Source organism: Camelina sativa, chromosome 17, assembly GCF_000633955.1.
Source record: "Camelina sativa cultivar DH55 chromosome 17, Cs, whole genome shotgun sequence".
NCBI classification, from domain to species: domain Eukaryota; kingdom Viridiplantae; phylum Streptophyta; class Magnoliopsida; order Brassicales; family Brassicaceae; genus Camelina; species Camelina sativa.
Window position 1 is genome coordinate 33,856,633 of NC_025701.1, and position 12,015 is coordinate 33,868,647.

The 12,015-nt window shown below is 37.3% G+C and overlaps 3 protein-coding genes across 4 annotated transcripts; all 3 read right to left on the minus strand.

Annotated features, from left to right (window-relative positions):
* LOC104760042 (putative vacuolar cation/proton exchanger 6) lies at nt 1–2,393 on the minus strand. The gene is given in 12 exon segments (XM_019239062.1): nt 1–99; nt 192–308; nt 385–438; nt 519–635; nt 809–943; nt 1,146–1,349; nt 1,439–1,635; nt 1,710–1,738; nt 1,812–1,879; nt 1,968–1,988; nt 1,991–2,203; nt 2,289–2,393. Coding segments are annotated over 12 exon segments (1,359 nt in total).
* Nucleotides 2,860–6,440, minus strand: LOC104758855 (vacuolar cation/proton exchanger 5). 2 transcript variants are annotated; one of them, XM_010481813.2, is made up of 13 exons: nt 6,004–6,440; nt 5,662–5,757; nt 5,322–5,567; nt 5,171–5,238; nt 5,056–5,084; nt 4,773–4,969; nt 4,465–4,677; nt 4,067–4,201; nt 3,784–3,900; nt 3,653–3,706; nt 3,460–3,576; nt 3,274–3,367; nt 2,860–3,161 (listed from the first exon to the last, which is right to left on the minus strand). In XM_010481813.2, exons 2-13 carry the CDS (start codon nt 5,704–5,706, stop codon nt 3,151–3,153), a joined length of 1,326 nt encoding a protein of 441 aa, XP_010480115.1. In that variant the 5' UTR covers nt 5,707–5,757; nt 6,004–6,440; the 3' UTR covers nt 2,860–3,150. The 2 variants fall into 2 exon arrangements, with proteins under 2 accessions (XP_010480115.1, XP_010480114.1); XM_010481812.2 differs by having other exon boundaries at nt 5,662–6,440.
* LOC104758856 (probable galactinol--sucrose galactosyltransferase 1) lies at nt 6,673–10,425 on the minus strand. The gene is made up of 12 exons (XM_010481816.2): nt 10,149–10,425; nt 9,799–10,043; nt 9,588–9,678; nt 9,444–9,492; nt 9,260–9,351; nt 9,039–9,146; nt 8,372–8,917; nt 8,140–8,281; nt 7,994–8,061; nt 7,761–7,895; nt 7,446–7,666; nt 6,673–7,352 (listed from the first exon to the last, which is right to left on the minus strand). The coding sequence occupies exons 1-12, from the start codon at nt 10,337–10,339 to the stop codon at nt 6,964–6,966; spliced, it is 2,277 nt and encodes a 758-aa protein (XP_010480118.1). The 5' UTR covers nt 10,340–10,425; the 3' UTR covers nt 6,673–6,963.

Genomic DNA, 12,015 nt, shown 5'->3' on the forward strand with positions numbered 1-12,015 from the left:
CTAACCTTGATGAGGATCTTCGTGTACAAAGAAACTAGCAGCGACTATCAAATAGCAAAGTATAAGCATCAACCCTTTGAAGTAATTCGATGTCCCTTCCTGCATTAAAACAAACACATACAGAGACCTTTAACAACTTCATGCTGATACACTCAAGATTGGTTTGATAATTAGCTTCAAGATTAACCGACCTGGAGAAAGAATGCTACAACAATAACAGTAATGAACAGTGTAGCCGTCTCAAATAGCTGGAAGTTTAGGTCCATTTGTGCACCCATCATCCATCCGATCACCACACAGAAAGGAACCTATTTATAATCGACAGAATCAAAACTGTCAGAGAATGCTCAGTACTAGACCCAAGTTCACATTTCATATACATACCGCAAACATAGAAATCTGAATGGAGGATCCAATAGCCACTCCCAAAGACAGGTCCTGTAGAGAGGAGAATAAACAGTTAAGAACCTAACAAAGAGAATCATAGACATCAAAATGCAAGAGAATTGTATGCGTACCAGCTTGTCTTTCATGGCAAACATAATAGCTCCTGCATGTTCAGCCGCATTCCCAACTATAGGAAGCAAGATGACACTGATAAAAGAGATTGGTATCTTCCATGACACCGAAGCACCCTGTTTCATATCGACAAACAAAAGAAAAACACAAAACCATAAGAACAAGAAGTCATAAAAGTTGCATTGCAATGTAATGTTGTCCTGATCATGTCAAAATGAAGAAACAGAACAACTTGATAATACAAGATCTTCATAAGAATGAAATACGGAAACGGGTCATTAGTTGTTACCTCTATGGCATCAACAAGATAGCCAGAAAGAATAGAGACCCAAGCCGTAAAGATTGAAAGCCAGATGATAGCTTCCCACTTGGAGATCTCAGGATCTTCATCATCTTCTGACATTTCTGTGTTCTGGTTTCTTTCCTATAATTTACAGCAGAGATAAGTTAAAGTAGAAGAGAGAGTTGGCAACTCCCATTGGACAGAGCCCGTAAAACTGGCAAGCATCATCTGTGGTTCTAGTAGCTAATGAAAACTCCAAATTTAAAAAAATCTAAATGATGAAACTGGTTGTAACTAGTAAGAAACAGTTTTATAGTTGTAGTTAACTTAAAATACAAGTAACCTCGGTATAAACACTTGGCTGGCTCTTTAACTGGAAAAAGATATAAGCTGCATAGGCAACGAGCATTATGCAACTGATAAATCTTGAGAGAGCAAGCTCTGATGACCCAGCATGAACCTCACTCTGCGTGTAATGAAGAACTGTGGGGAAAAGTAGCCCCATGAATGCCATCAAAAGCATGCCCGAACTCACAACTGCATTTCCCTGTATTGCAGAAGAAATAAGCTCGGAAACAACAAGAACAAGATTGACCAAAAAAAAAAAGAAAAAGAAATAATGATACGCCTACTTACTTTGTCGAAGACTTGATCGTTCCGGGAAAACACAAGGCCGCCGAAGAAAAAGGCACAGCCAAGTACAAGTAACATGTTAGAAAGAATTGAGCCTAGCAGCGTCAACTGTACAACGCGTATCATCCCGTTTTTCAGAGCGATAATCGATATGATCAGCTCTATCACGTTTCCAAATGTAGCATTCAGGAGGCCTCCAACTGTGTAAATTGTCTAGCACGTCAAAAACATATATCAGGAGAAAAGAAGTGTAACGGAAGAAATCAAGTCGTACCGGTTGAACCTGTGTAGCAAGCCAATTGCCTGATACAAAACAAAACGGTCAGTGTTTGATAATATGGTAAGTAAAGAGTTACAAGTGCAGGCAACGACTTACTCTGTGGCATATCCCAGACGTTCAGCCAATGGTGTGATGCCTACTAAGCTTAGTAAGAAGAACCATCCCTGAGCCACAGCAAGAATCATTTCTCGAGACTTAACAAGAAGAAACAAAAATGTTACGAATAGTAAACCTGTAACCACTACTACTCACCTTATTAGCTGTCACGTAATATAGACTAGTATTGCCGAAGGACCGAAAGGCAACAAAAGATTGAGTTTATTCGATAAAATCACGATCTTGAAGCTCTGTACCACACTGTTCCTAGGTGCTTTAGCTCTGCGTTCTCGATGCAATCCTTGCTCCATCAAAGAAGCTGCATTTGTTTGTGGGGAATCTGTTTCTTGTTCCAGAAGGCTTTTAAGCTCAACTTCATTAACCAACTCCATCTGTTTACAGTAATAATATATTTCTTAAACTGACATTGAGGAACCAAATAAAACTGAGACAAGACGTGATCATGAACTAACTTACTTCTACCTGCGCCTGCATAAGAGAAGACACCTTACAACAACCCGTAGACTTGACCAAGTTGCTGAACATCAAATATAGTTCCGTACAAGAGATTTGTGATCTCATTGATCTGTGATCAGAAAGTCAAGTCCTTGTTCACTACTATATACAATGTGACACATGATTACAAGCACGATAAGCATCCACTCACTCCTTGCACGGGGAAGAAGATACAACAAATAAATCTTTTAATTGTTTATGGAACTCAAGTACTAAATTATTTAAAGGTATCCATTTCTTATATTCCTTTGTTCCTTAAAGGTGCTACACCGAAGCACGCTTCCATATCTTGAAGCTCAAACTTGTTTTGCAGCTTAAGGCCCGATGCTGCATTTTATTTTTTTAATCCACATTTTTCAGTAAATCCATCTGGAACTCATCTTAAGAGCTACTAATCGAACCATCCAAGAACCACGATACAATCTTTGCAGAAGAATTTCTGCAATCTTACGCCAAATTGCTCACAAAATTGTTCGAGTAAGACTTAACTGTAGGTAGTGTCATCTTATTTGAACCTTTTATGAATATCAAATTCAACATAAAATCGTCCATAACCTGTTCTAAGAAAAGAAGAGACCTTCCAATCTTCCCATCATAGTAGTTATCAAGGTGATTTTACAGATTTGTAAACCTAAGCCCCTCAGAGAAGTACACAATGTAAGGGAAGGTAAAAACCTTAAAATGGGGCTACTTTTCATATGTTATGCAACAAACTCTAGAATCTCAAATGTACATGTAAGATGGTGTGTTCCTGAGGTCATCAGGGTTTACTTTTATGACACAAACTGCTTCACATATTAGATTTGTGTTCTTTCTGGTTGGTTTATATATCATCTGTCAAGAGATAAGAACACAAAAAACACGTTTCAGCACAGATATGATGACACAAAAGGTTTTCTTGTTGGATATTGTAGTGAAGAAGAGAACTAGCAAATTCAACACTAACCTTGATGAGGATCTTCGTGTACGAAGAAACTAGCAGCGACTATCAAATAGCAAAGTATAAGCATCAACCCTTTGAAGTAATTCGATGTCCCTTCCTGCATTAAAACAAACACACACAGAGACCTTTAACAACTTCATGCTGATACACTCAAGATTAGTTTGATAATTAGCTTCAAGATTAACCGACCTGGAGAAAGAATGCTACAACAATAACAGTTATAAACAGTGTAGCCGTCTCAAATAGCTGGAAATTTAGGTCCATTTGTGCACCCATCATCCATCCGATCACCACACAGAAAGGAACCTATATATAATCGACAGAATCAAAATTATCAGAGAATGTTCAGTACTAGACTCAAGTTAACATTTCATATACATACCGCAAACATAGAAATCTGAATGGAGGATCCAATAGCCACTCCCAAAGACAGGTCCTGTAGAGGAGAATAACAGTTACGAACCTAACGAAAAGAATCATAGACATCAAAATGCAAGAGAATTGTATGCGTACCAGCTTGTCTTTCATGGCAAACATAATAGCACCTGCATGTTCAGCCGCATTCCCAACTATAGGAAGCAAGATGACACTGATAAAAGAGATTGGTATCTTCCATGATACCGAAGCACCCTGTTAACAGTTTCAAAAACAAAAAGTGAAAACCGTAAGCCAAACTCATAAACTAGCATTGCAATTCTGTCCTGATCATATGGAAAGAAACAAACATGCCAAGTTAATACTGTAAGATCTTCATAAGGAATAATGAAATACAAAACAAAAAAAGCTCGCTATTTACCTCTATGGCATCAACAAGATAACCGGAAAGAAGAGAGACCCAAGCCGTTAAGATTGAAAGCCAGATGATAGCTTCCCACTTGGAGATCTCAGGATCTTCATCATCATCTGAAGATTCTTCGTTCTCGCTTGTTTCCTATAATTTATAGGGTTTACCAAACAACAGAGATAAGTCCAAGTAAAAGAAAGAGGTGTAAGCCACTAAGTTTAATGGCCATTGGTTTATAAAAAAGAAATTGAAGAGACCCCGTAAAATTGGCAATCATCTATGGTCATGACTCATGATCAAATGATGAAACTGGTTTAACTTGTAAGAAACAATATTTGTATTTGTAGTTATCTTAATCTATCGTCTCCTGGCTTATAAGAAAAAGTCATCAAAGGTCAAAGACAACAAACCTCCGTAAGAGCAGTATAAGAACTCGGCTGGCTCTTTAACTGGTAAAAGAGGTAAGCAGCATAGGCAACGAGCATTACGCAACTGCTGAATCTTGAGAGAGCAAGCTCCGATGACCCAGCATGAACCTCACTGTGCGTGTAATGAAGAACTGTGGGGAAGAGTAACCCCATGACAGCCATCAAAAGCAATCCTGAATTCACAACGGCGTTTCCCTGGTGTTACAGAATAGATAAGCTCAGAAACATGGTACATATTACAGAACAAATACATTGAAGAAAAGAAGAGAACAAGTGAATGATATGCCTACTTTGTCAAAGACTTGCTCTTTCTGGGAATATACAAGACCACCACAAAAAAAGGCGCAGCCAAGTACAAGCAACATGTTAGAAAGGATGGAGCCGAGCAGTGTCAGCTGAACAACGCGTATCATTCCAGTTTTAAGAGCGAAAATCGATATGATCAGCTCTGTCACGTTTCCAAATGTAGCGTTTAGGAGGCCTCCAACTGTTACATTTGTATACCACGTCAAAAAGATATCAGGAGAAAACGAGGTAAACACCGAAATAGAATGGCTATCACAAGAATCATACCAGTTGAACCCGTGTAACAAGCCAATTGCCTGTCACAAAATAAATGGTTACTTATACATAAGCCTCGCTGATTGAAATGATAACTCAAGAGTAACAAGTGCGAGCAACAACTTACTCTGTGGCATATCCGAGACGTTCAGCTAATGGTGTGATGCCTACTAAGCTCAGTAAGAAGATCCACCCCTGAGCCACAAGAATCATTTCTTAAGACATAAGCATAGGAAACGAAACTACCAAGGATAGTACCCGAAACTACAAGTGCTCACCTTATTATCTGTCAAGTAATGGAGTAGTATAGCTAGAGGACCAAAAGGCAACAAAAGATTGAGCTTATTAGACAAAATAACAATCTTGAAGCTCTGGAGCACACTGTTGTTAGGTGTTTTAGTAGCACGTTCGCGAAAACTTGGAGAAAGTGATCCTTGTTCCATCAAGGAAGATGCTTTTCTTTGAGGGGAATCAGTATCTCGTCTGAAAAGGCTTTTGTGCTCAACATCATTAACCAAACCCATCTGTTCAAAGTTGTAATCTTTCCATTAAGCTGGCAATGAGGGAGCCAATATAACTTGAGTAAAGACGTGATAGATGGTGAACTATATAACTTACTTCAACCTGCGCCTGAATAAGAGCTGGCACCTTACAACAACCCATAGACTCTTGCTAACAACACATGAAAAAGAGGATTTACTCTTCTTCTACAACCTGAAGATGGAGAAACATTCTAATAAAATGTAAAACCCAAATCTTGAAATGCTTAGGGTATGAAAGCTTAGGAGACCAATTCATCAAAATATCAAAAGATCATTGCTTTTACAAATAAAGAGGAACATTGCAATGAAATCAGAACAGTGAATCAGTTCATAACCCTGACGGTTTGAAGATATCAACTAAAGAAGATCGAAGGGGACGATTAAAGAAACGGTAAAAGAGATCAGAAAGGGGTTTAACCTAGAAGTCAACCAAGGGTCAGAGAAGAAAGACTTGAACAAGTTGCAGAAATCAAATCAAAAGCAATTATAAACTCAACTCAACTCAACTCCAACAAAAAAAAAAAAAAAAAAAAAAACTTTGAATTCGTCTTCTTCTTCTTTCGATCTGTTGGAGATGGTCCAATGGTATGGAGAAGCCTAATCAGTCTACGAATATTTGATATATGGATCGTAGGGGATTGGTTATAGTTACAAGACGAGAGAGAGAGAGAGAGAGAGAGAGAGAGAGGGGTTTGTGATCTGAGTGATAAAAAGAATCTCCCAGAGATCTCAGAGATGTGTCAGTAAAGAGCTGTGATCAAGGAACTTTCCTTCTTCTTCTTCTTCTTCTGCTACTTAAATTTTTTTCATCACCCCAGTTTTGAAGACAAAAAGACCCACTTTCTATTTCTTTTTTTTTTCAAAAACAAAAACTCTATATAATTAATAAAATTGATTTTTTACCTTCAAAAGAATTGGACATTTTATCTAGTTTCCAATTGTTTTATTTTTATTGTTTCTTGAATCATCAAAATATATGTGAATTGTGAATTACCGAATCAAGAAAAGTAAAACAAGTGGATCCCTCAAACGTGACGTGTTACCATAGTCCAGAATAAAATAAATAAACTAGTATATATCGACCGCATCACGTAATCCCATTATCTTTCTTTCTATTGATCTGATTACAACGTGGACTAATAATCCAAGTACAAATTACGAGATTTGTGATCTTAAAACGTATCAAAAGGAACAATAAAAGGTACTGTATATTACAAATACCTCTACGTTTGACCAAACAGATTAATCTGATCAATGACTTCATACTGATTAACACAAATCAAGATGCATAGCTGATACAATCATACAGATCAATATAATAAAATCGATAGATAAACCAATACTTAATGAGAGAGCTCGCCACAATCTTGGAAGTTCGTCACAGTTGAATGACCACGTCCCAAAGATACATTTCCTTCTCCGGAACTCCTAATGTAAACGTAACCAAACCCGATTCCTGTTCATACCGGTACTCCACATCCTCTGAATCCACCGTGACATTTCTTGGTCGTCGAATAGAAGAGTAAACACCAACCAAACCACTGCCTCTAAGTTTCATCCTAACGACAAAGTTGCTACTCCCTTCATCATCATCGTATCTTAAACTCACTATGGCTCCTCCAGAGTTAAACATCTCCATAAGTCCCACCGGAGCAAACTTACTTCCGTCGGTAAATTCCTTCACCGGAATCACAGTGAAGACTTCGTATTCACGTGACTTCAATGTGACTGTTAGTGATGCATCCTTGGGAAGATACACCAACTCTCCTAGTAACACAAATACACATTAAGAAAGTGTTTTTTTTTTTTTTTTTTTTATTATTTTGAAGTCAAATCAGAGTATTTGAGTTTGTGTACTACCTCTGAGATGGGAATAGACGATTGAATCGCCTGACCACTCCTCAAAGGCTGCGACTTTATGGATGTAATGGACATCATTGGTTCGGACATAACCAGAAATTGTCCCAGGTTCTTGGTCATGGATCAAGTTTCTCTTCTCGTTCTTACACCATCCAGCGCCTTGGCAGTTAAAGACTCCCATAACACCGGTGAATTCGTTCAAGTTCCATATTTTCATTAAACTTGAAAAAGTTATCAACATGCAACAGTACTTAGTTAAAGATTTAAGACTCTTTTCTTCTCTTCCAGGGCAAGGGAAAGCTATAGATTAGATACCTTTTAGTGTCTCTGACTGGATCACTAAAGAAGCAATCACGGGTTGGTCTTCCGGGAAGCTTTGCTCTGAGTATCGAGCCATCTCCAAGTACTAGCTTTCTCAAAAGGTTGAAGTCATGTTGTCCTGGTTTGTCACTGTTTCACATGTTTTAATGTCTAGAGTTAATTACTTGCAACTCATTTTACCTTATGATATACTTTGTTTGTTAAATGCTATTGAACCCTATGATTACCTGACGTAAATGGCACATCCTCCAACCGCGCGAGCTGCTGCATGATATTCAGCCATCGGATGCAAACTCTGTAATGAGAAACAGATAGATTCATTCACAAGTTCAAAAAGTTTGTTAACGTTAAATGTTGAATCAAATCAACGTACATGAAACATGTCCCAATCCGGCTGCATAAACTCTCCAAGGAAAAGTGTGTTATACGCAACAGAAGCAATGTGGATAGTGTGTGAAGCCGGATCTCTAGGCCAGAAATCGTCTGATGCCCTTATAACAGCCGTCTTTTTTGAGCTATAAGTACCATTATAAGAAGAAAACATAAGGGTATTGTAACGATTATGGATAAAATCAGTGTGAGAAGAACAATGTTGCAAGGCTCACCTGTAGAGACCATCTGTGTTATGACTCATGCAAGAGATGATACCATTGTCAGGGAAGTTTCTTGAAATGGAAGCTTCCAAAGCCTGGTGATACTTCTTTGCAAGTTTAACCCGACCGCCATGCCCAGCTCCAAGAGTTTCCAGAATGTTTTGGACGTCTACTTTGACACCATCGATCCCAACGGATGCAAGATACGAGTGAAGGTCGTTATAGAAGCTAAAGACTTTCTCAGGATTCACCAAACCGAGCCCGTTCTTAGTAATGCTTTCTAGACATCCACAATTCTCGTTGGACATAACTCCTGGTGAAGAAACTGGATACGCAACCTTGGATTCGTAGTGTTCCATACCAGCAACGCCTGGTTTGACTCCTCCCCAGTATCCCGTTATTGCATGCCAAACATAAACATACTTGAGTGAGTTGTTACTCTTAATGTCTGTGATAACATGTCCAAGACTCAGTGCAGGGTCATCCACCCGGTGGCCCTCTTTGCCATCTTTCTGAAACTTGTGGTTCTCCTTGATGTGAGTTAACCTGTTTGCAAAACTGAAGAAAACACAAAAAGATAGAAACAGAGTGGCTATTAGCTAAAAGAAAGTATGAGATCATGACAAAACTATAATATATAAATAGGTTGTTTTCAATGAGAGCTTGGTTAATTACTTACTTGGCAGAATTATCAGCGTTAAATTCTACACTAGTCTCATCCATGCCAACAGATTGCCATCCATCATCAATTATGACAAATTTTGGGGTAATACCACCAGCTTTGAGGCTACAGACAATAATAGTTGCAGGTTTGGTTAAGTTTACAATTTACATGTTAAATAAAGCCACCTGAAAAAGCATGAAGTGTGATTTTGAGTCAAGAGTCATACTCATGAGTACCTTTCAAGACCTTGCTTGACGTCTTTGGCTGTGACATTAGTATAGAATGCATCCCAAGTGCACCAACCAAACCAGTTCAACATATCTGGCATCTGAACACCACAACAAAAAGGGGAAATTTCAGAATTTTACTTTTGCTTAAATAACCAAAGATCACATAAAAAGTCTAAGTGTTGTTCCTTACTTTCTTTCGCTCCCGGTGTGAAAATGTCTGAAGATGTTGCTCAACAGCCCTAGCAAACAAATCATACAAGTATAAAAATTATAAACACTAACCTTATGGATATAAAAGAAATCAAACAATTTTGAGTTAAGAAACGTTACATACTTGACAGCTTTGGTAATGACATCAAAAGGGTCGGAGCCAGCAGCCACAAAAACCAAATGATTCCCCTCAAATTTGTCAACAGTTGGATCACCTTTTGACCATACAACAAACCATATAAATCTCAAGAGATAATCATACAAAAAAAAAATCTCCAACTCAAAATCTAGCTAGTGGTGTGAATTACTAAAAGAACCAAGTGGATTATATCTACCGCTTTCAAGACAAATCTCAAGCTCATTAGCCTCGTTCCCTTGCAAAACAGCCCTGAAGTCTCCTTCGAGTATAGGCAAGAATACAACGTACGAGGAAGCTGACTGATCTCCTCCTAAATCTGATCCTTGGTTTGCTTCCACGATCAGAAATTGAGTCTCGCAAGGAATCTCTTTCCCATTAGTACCCATTCTTTGTGTCATCCACCATAATTTAAACCGGAAGACACACATAAACCTCAAGTCTCTGCCCAAGAAAAAAATAAAAATATATCGAAAACAGACATTTTATACCCTAAGAAAAATGTGACATTAACAAGAGAAGTATAGAGAAGGGATTGAAATAGAGTACTCGAGTTTGCCTAGGGAGAAGACGCGGTGGCTTCCGGTTTGATCCGAGGTGACGCCGATGAACGCGCCGTTGGTTAAGGCGTTTCCTGAAGCGGGAGTGACTAAAACATTATCCGGCACGCCGTGAAGAACACGGTGACCTAGCACCACCAAATCGGAGTTGGTAACGCTGATTCCGGCGCCAACGGTCATTGTTACTTCCTTCGTCAAAGTAGTAAATAATGAAACCTCGAGACTCACGCTACTCTCGAGAGTGAGATAATAAGTTGGACAAGATAAGGGTACTTATTTATAGAACGTTATCGATGACGTTTCATTCATATATATCTAGCGGACACGAAAATGCAAAACAAAAATAGTATAATAAGAAAGACGTTCATATGGTACATACATTTATTTGAATAATAGAATTTGGAAATTTCGGTAAATTTCTATTTCTTGTAATCATTGATTAGAGAATAACGTTAGTCAAATTGTATGGCATAAATCCGAAACATATTTTTAAAAACGATAATCATTTTAGCTTACGCGGACGTGATTAGATAATCAAAGTTTTGACATACTTATTGCATAACGGATATGATTCTTGACTGTGTAATGGTGGTCGAATATATTTTTTATGTTTAGTTTATTTCTTGTCAATACTTTTTTTTATTAACCATTGAAATATCATGCCAAATCTCAAACACTCGTTTGTCCAAAAAAAAATAAAAAAAAAATCTCAAGCACGCTTCTCATAGAAATCAAATTTTTCTTGTCAACAAAAATATTTGCAGATGACCAAAAGTGATTGAAATTGCCGTTAAAAGAACTAAAAAAGAAAGCATACAGAGTGAATATCTCAACTACTGATCCATTACTATTTGGAACTTTTTCTTTAATTCATGAGTATTAAAAAATACTATTATTTAACATGTTTTCCCAATTTGTATGAACTAAAAAACAATAGTTTTAATTTTATTAAAAACGCTTTTTCAAACATAGAAAATCTAAATTTATATGAGATTATATACGAACATAACCTCACTACAAATGCATGGAACTTGTTAAGTATAAAAGATTCTCCACCTTCACATATAAAAATCGAAAATGATATGAACCGAACATTTGGGGGTGTTTATTATGAATCATAATATGCGATTTATAGTGAAAGTTAAAGGGGAAACAATAATTACTCGTATGGATTATGCAGTAGTATTAGAAAATCTTTTAAGAAAAGGAAACAAGTAAAATATATTTGCATGCGGAAAGATCTATTATTGAATTGTTGTCAGTGATCATTAATAGAGCGGCGCAGATCTGGAATGTACTGAGCCCACCACATGCACGACCATTGGACGGTTTGTTCTAAAATAAGGTCACCCCCATTACCAATGCCAACAACACTCGAAGCAAGTGAATTTCGATCATTTGTCGGAAATAATATGTACTCCCTCTGTCCCACAAAGATTGATGTTATGTGATTTTTTTTTGTCCCACAAAATTTGATGTTTTACCATTTTAAATTAACTAATATTTAACTTTTATTAATTTCAAGAAGTGATCATTAAGAAAACTCAATAGTCATTGGTTTATAAATATTTAATACTTTTAGTAAAAAACAATATTGTAAATAATCATTGTTTCTTAATTTGTGTGAAGTCCCTCAAACATCAATTTTTGAGGGACAGAGGGAGTATATAACTTCGACACAAAGAAAGCTTACTTCCCTACATTCATTAGTAAAAGAACCTTTTGAAGGAGAAAAAGAAAAGAAAAAGAGGAAAGAAAGAAGCTCAAATGAGCCAAGTAAATAAAAACGGAAAAAATATCATTAAAATCCCCAAATCTACATTTTCGTTGATTTAAAGCCTGAATTCTGCTTTTGG

Bases quoted from the DNA above. Each gene is read 5' to 3' on its own strand.
- LOC104758855 (XM_010481813.2), bottom strand. From the start codon at position 5,706: ATGGGTTGTTGTAAGGTGCCAGCTCTTATTCAGGCGCAGGTTGAA. The intron at 4,678-4,772 runs GTAGGCATATCA...CTGTAACACCAG, and splicing joins AAGAGCAAGTCTTTGACAAA to GGAAACGCCGTTGTGAATTC. The intron at 4,202-4,464 runs GTTTGTTGTCTT...TATAAATTATAG, and splicing joins CTTATACTGCTCTTACGGAG to GAAACAAGCGAGAACGAAGA.
- LOC104758856 (XM_010481816.2), bottom strand. From the start codon at position 10,339: ATGACCGTTGGCGCCGGAATCAGCGTTACCAACTCCGATTTGGTGGTG. The intron at 9,352-9,443 runs GTAAGGAACAAC...TGTGGTGTTCAG, and splicing joins CACACCGGGAGCGAAAGAAA to ATGCCAGATATGTTGAACTG. The intron at 8,062-8,139 runs GTACGTTGATTT...TTCTCATTACAG, and splicing joins CGGATTGGGACATGTTTCAT to AGTTTGCATCCGATGGCTGA.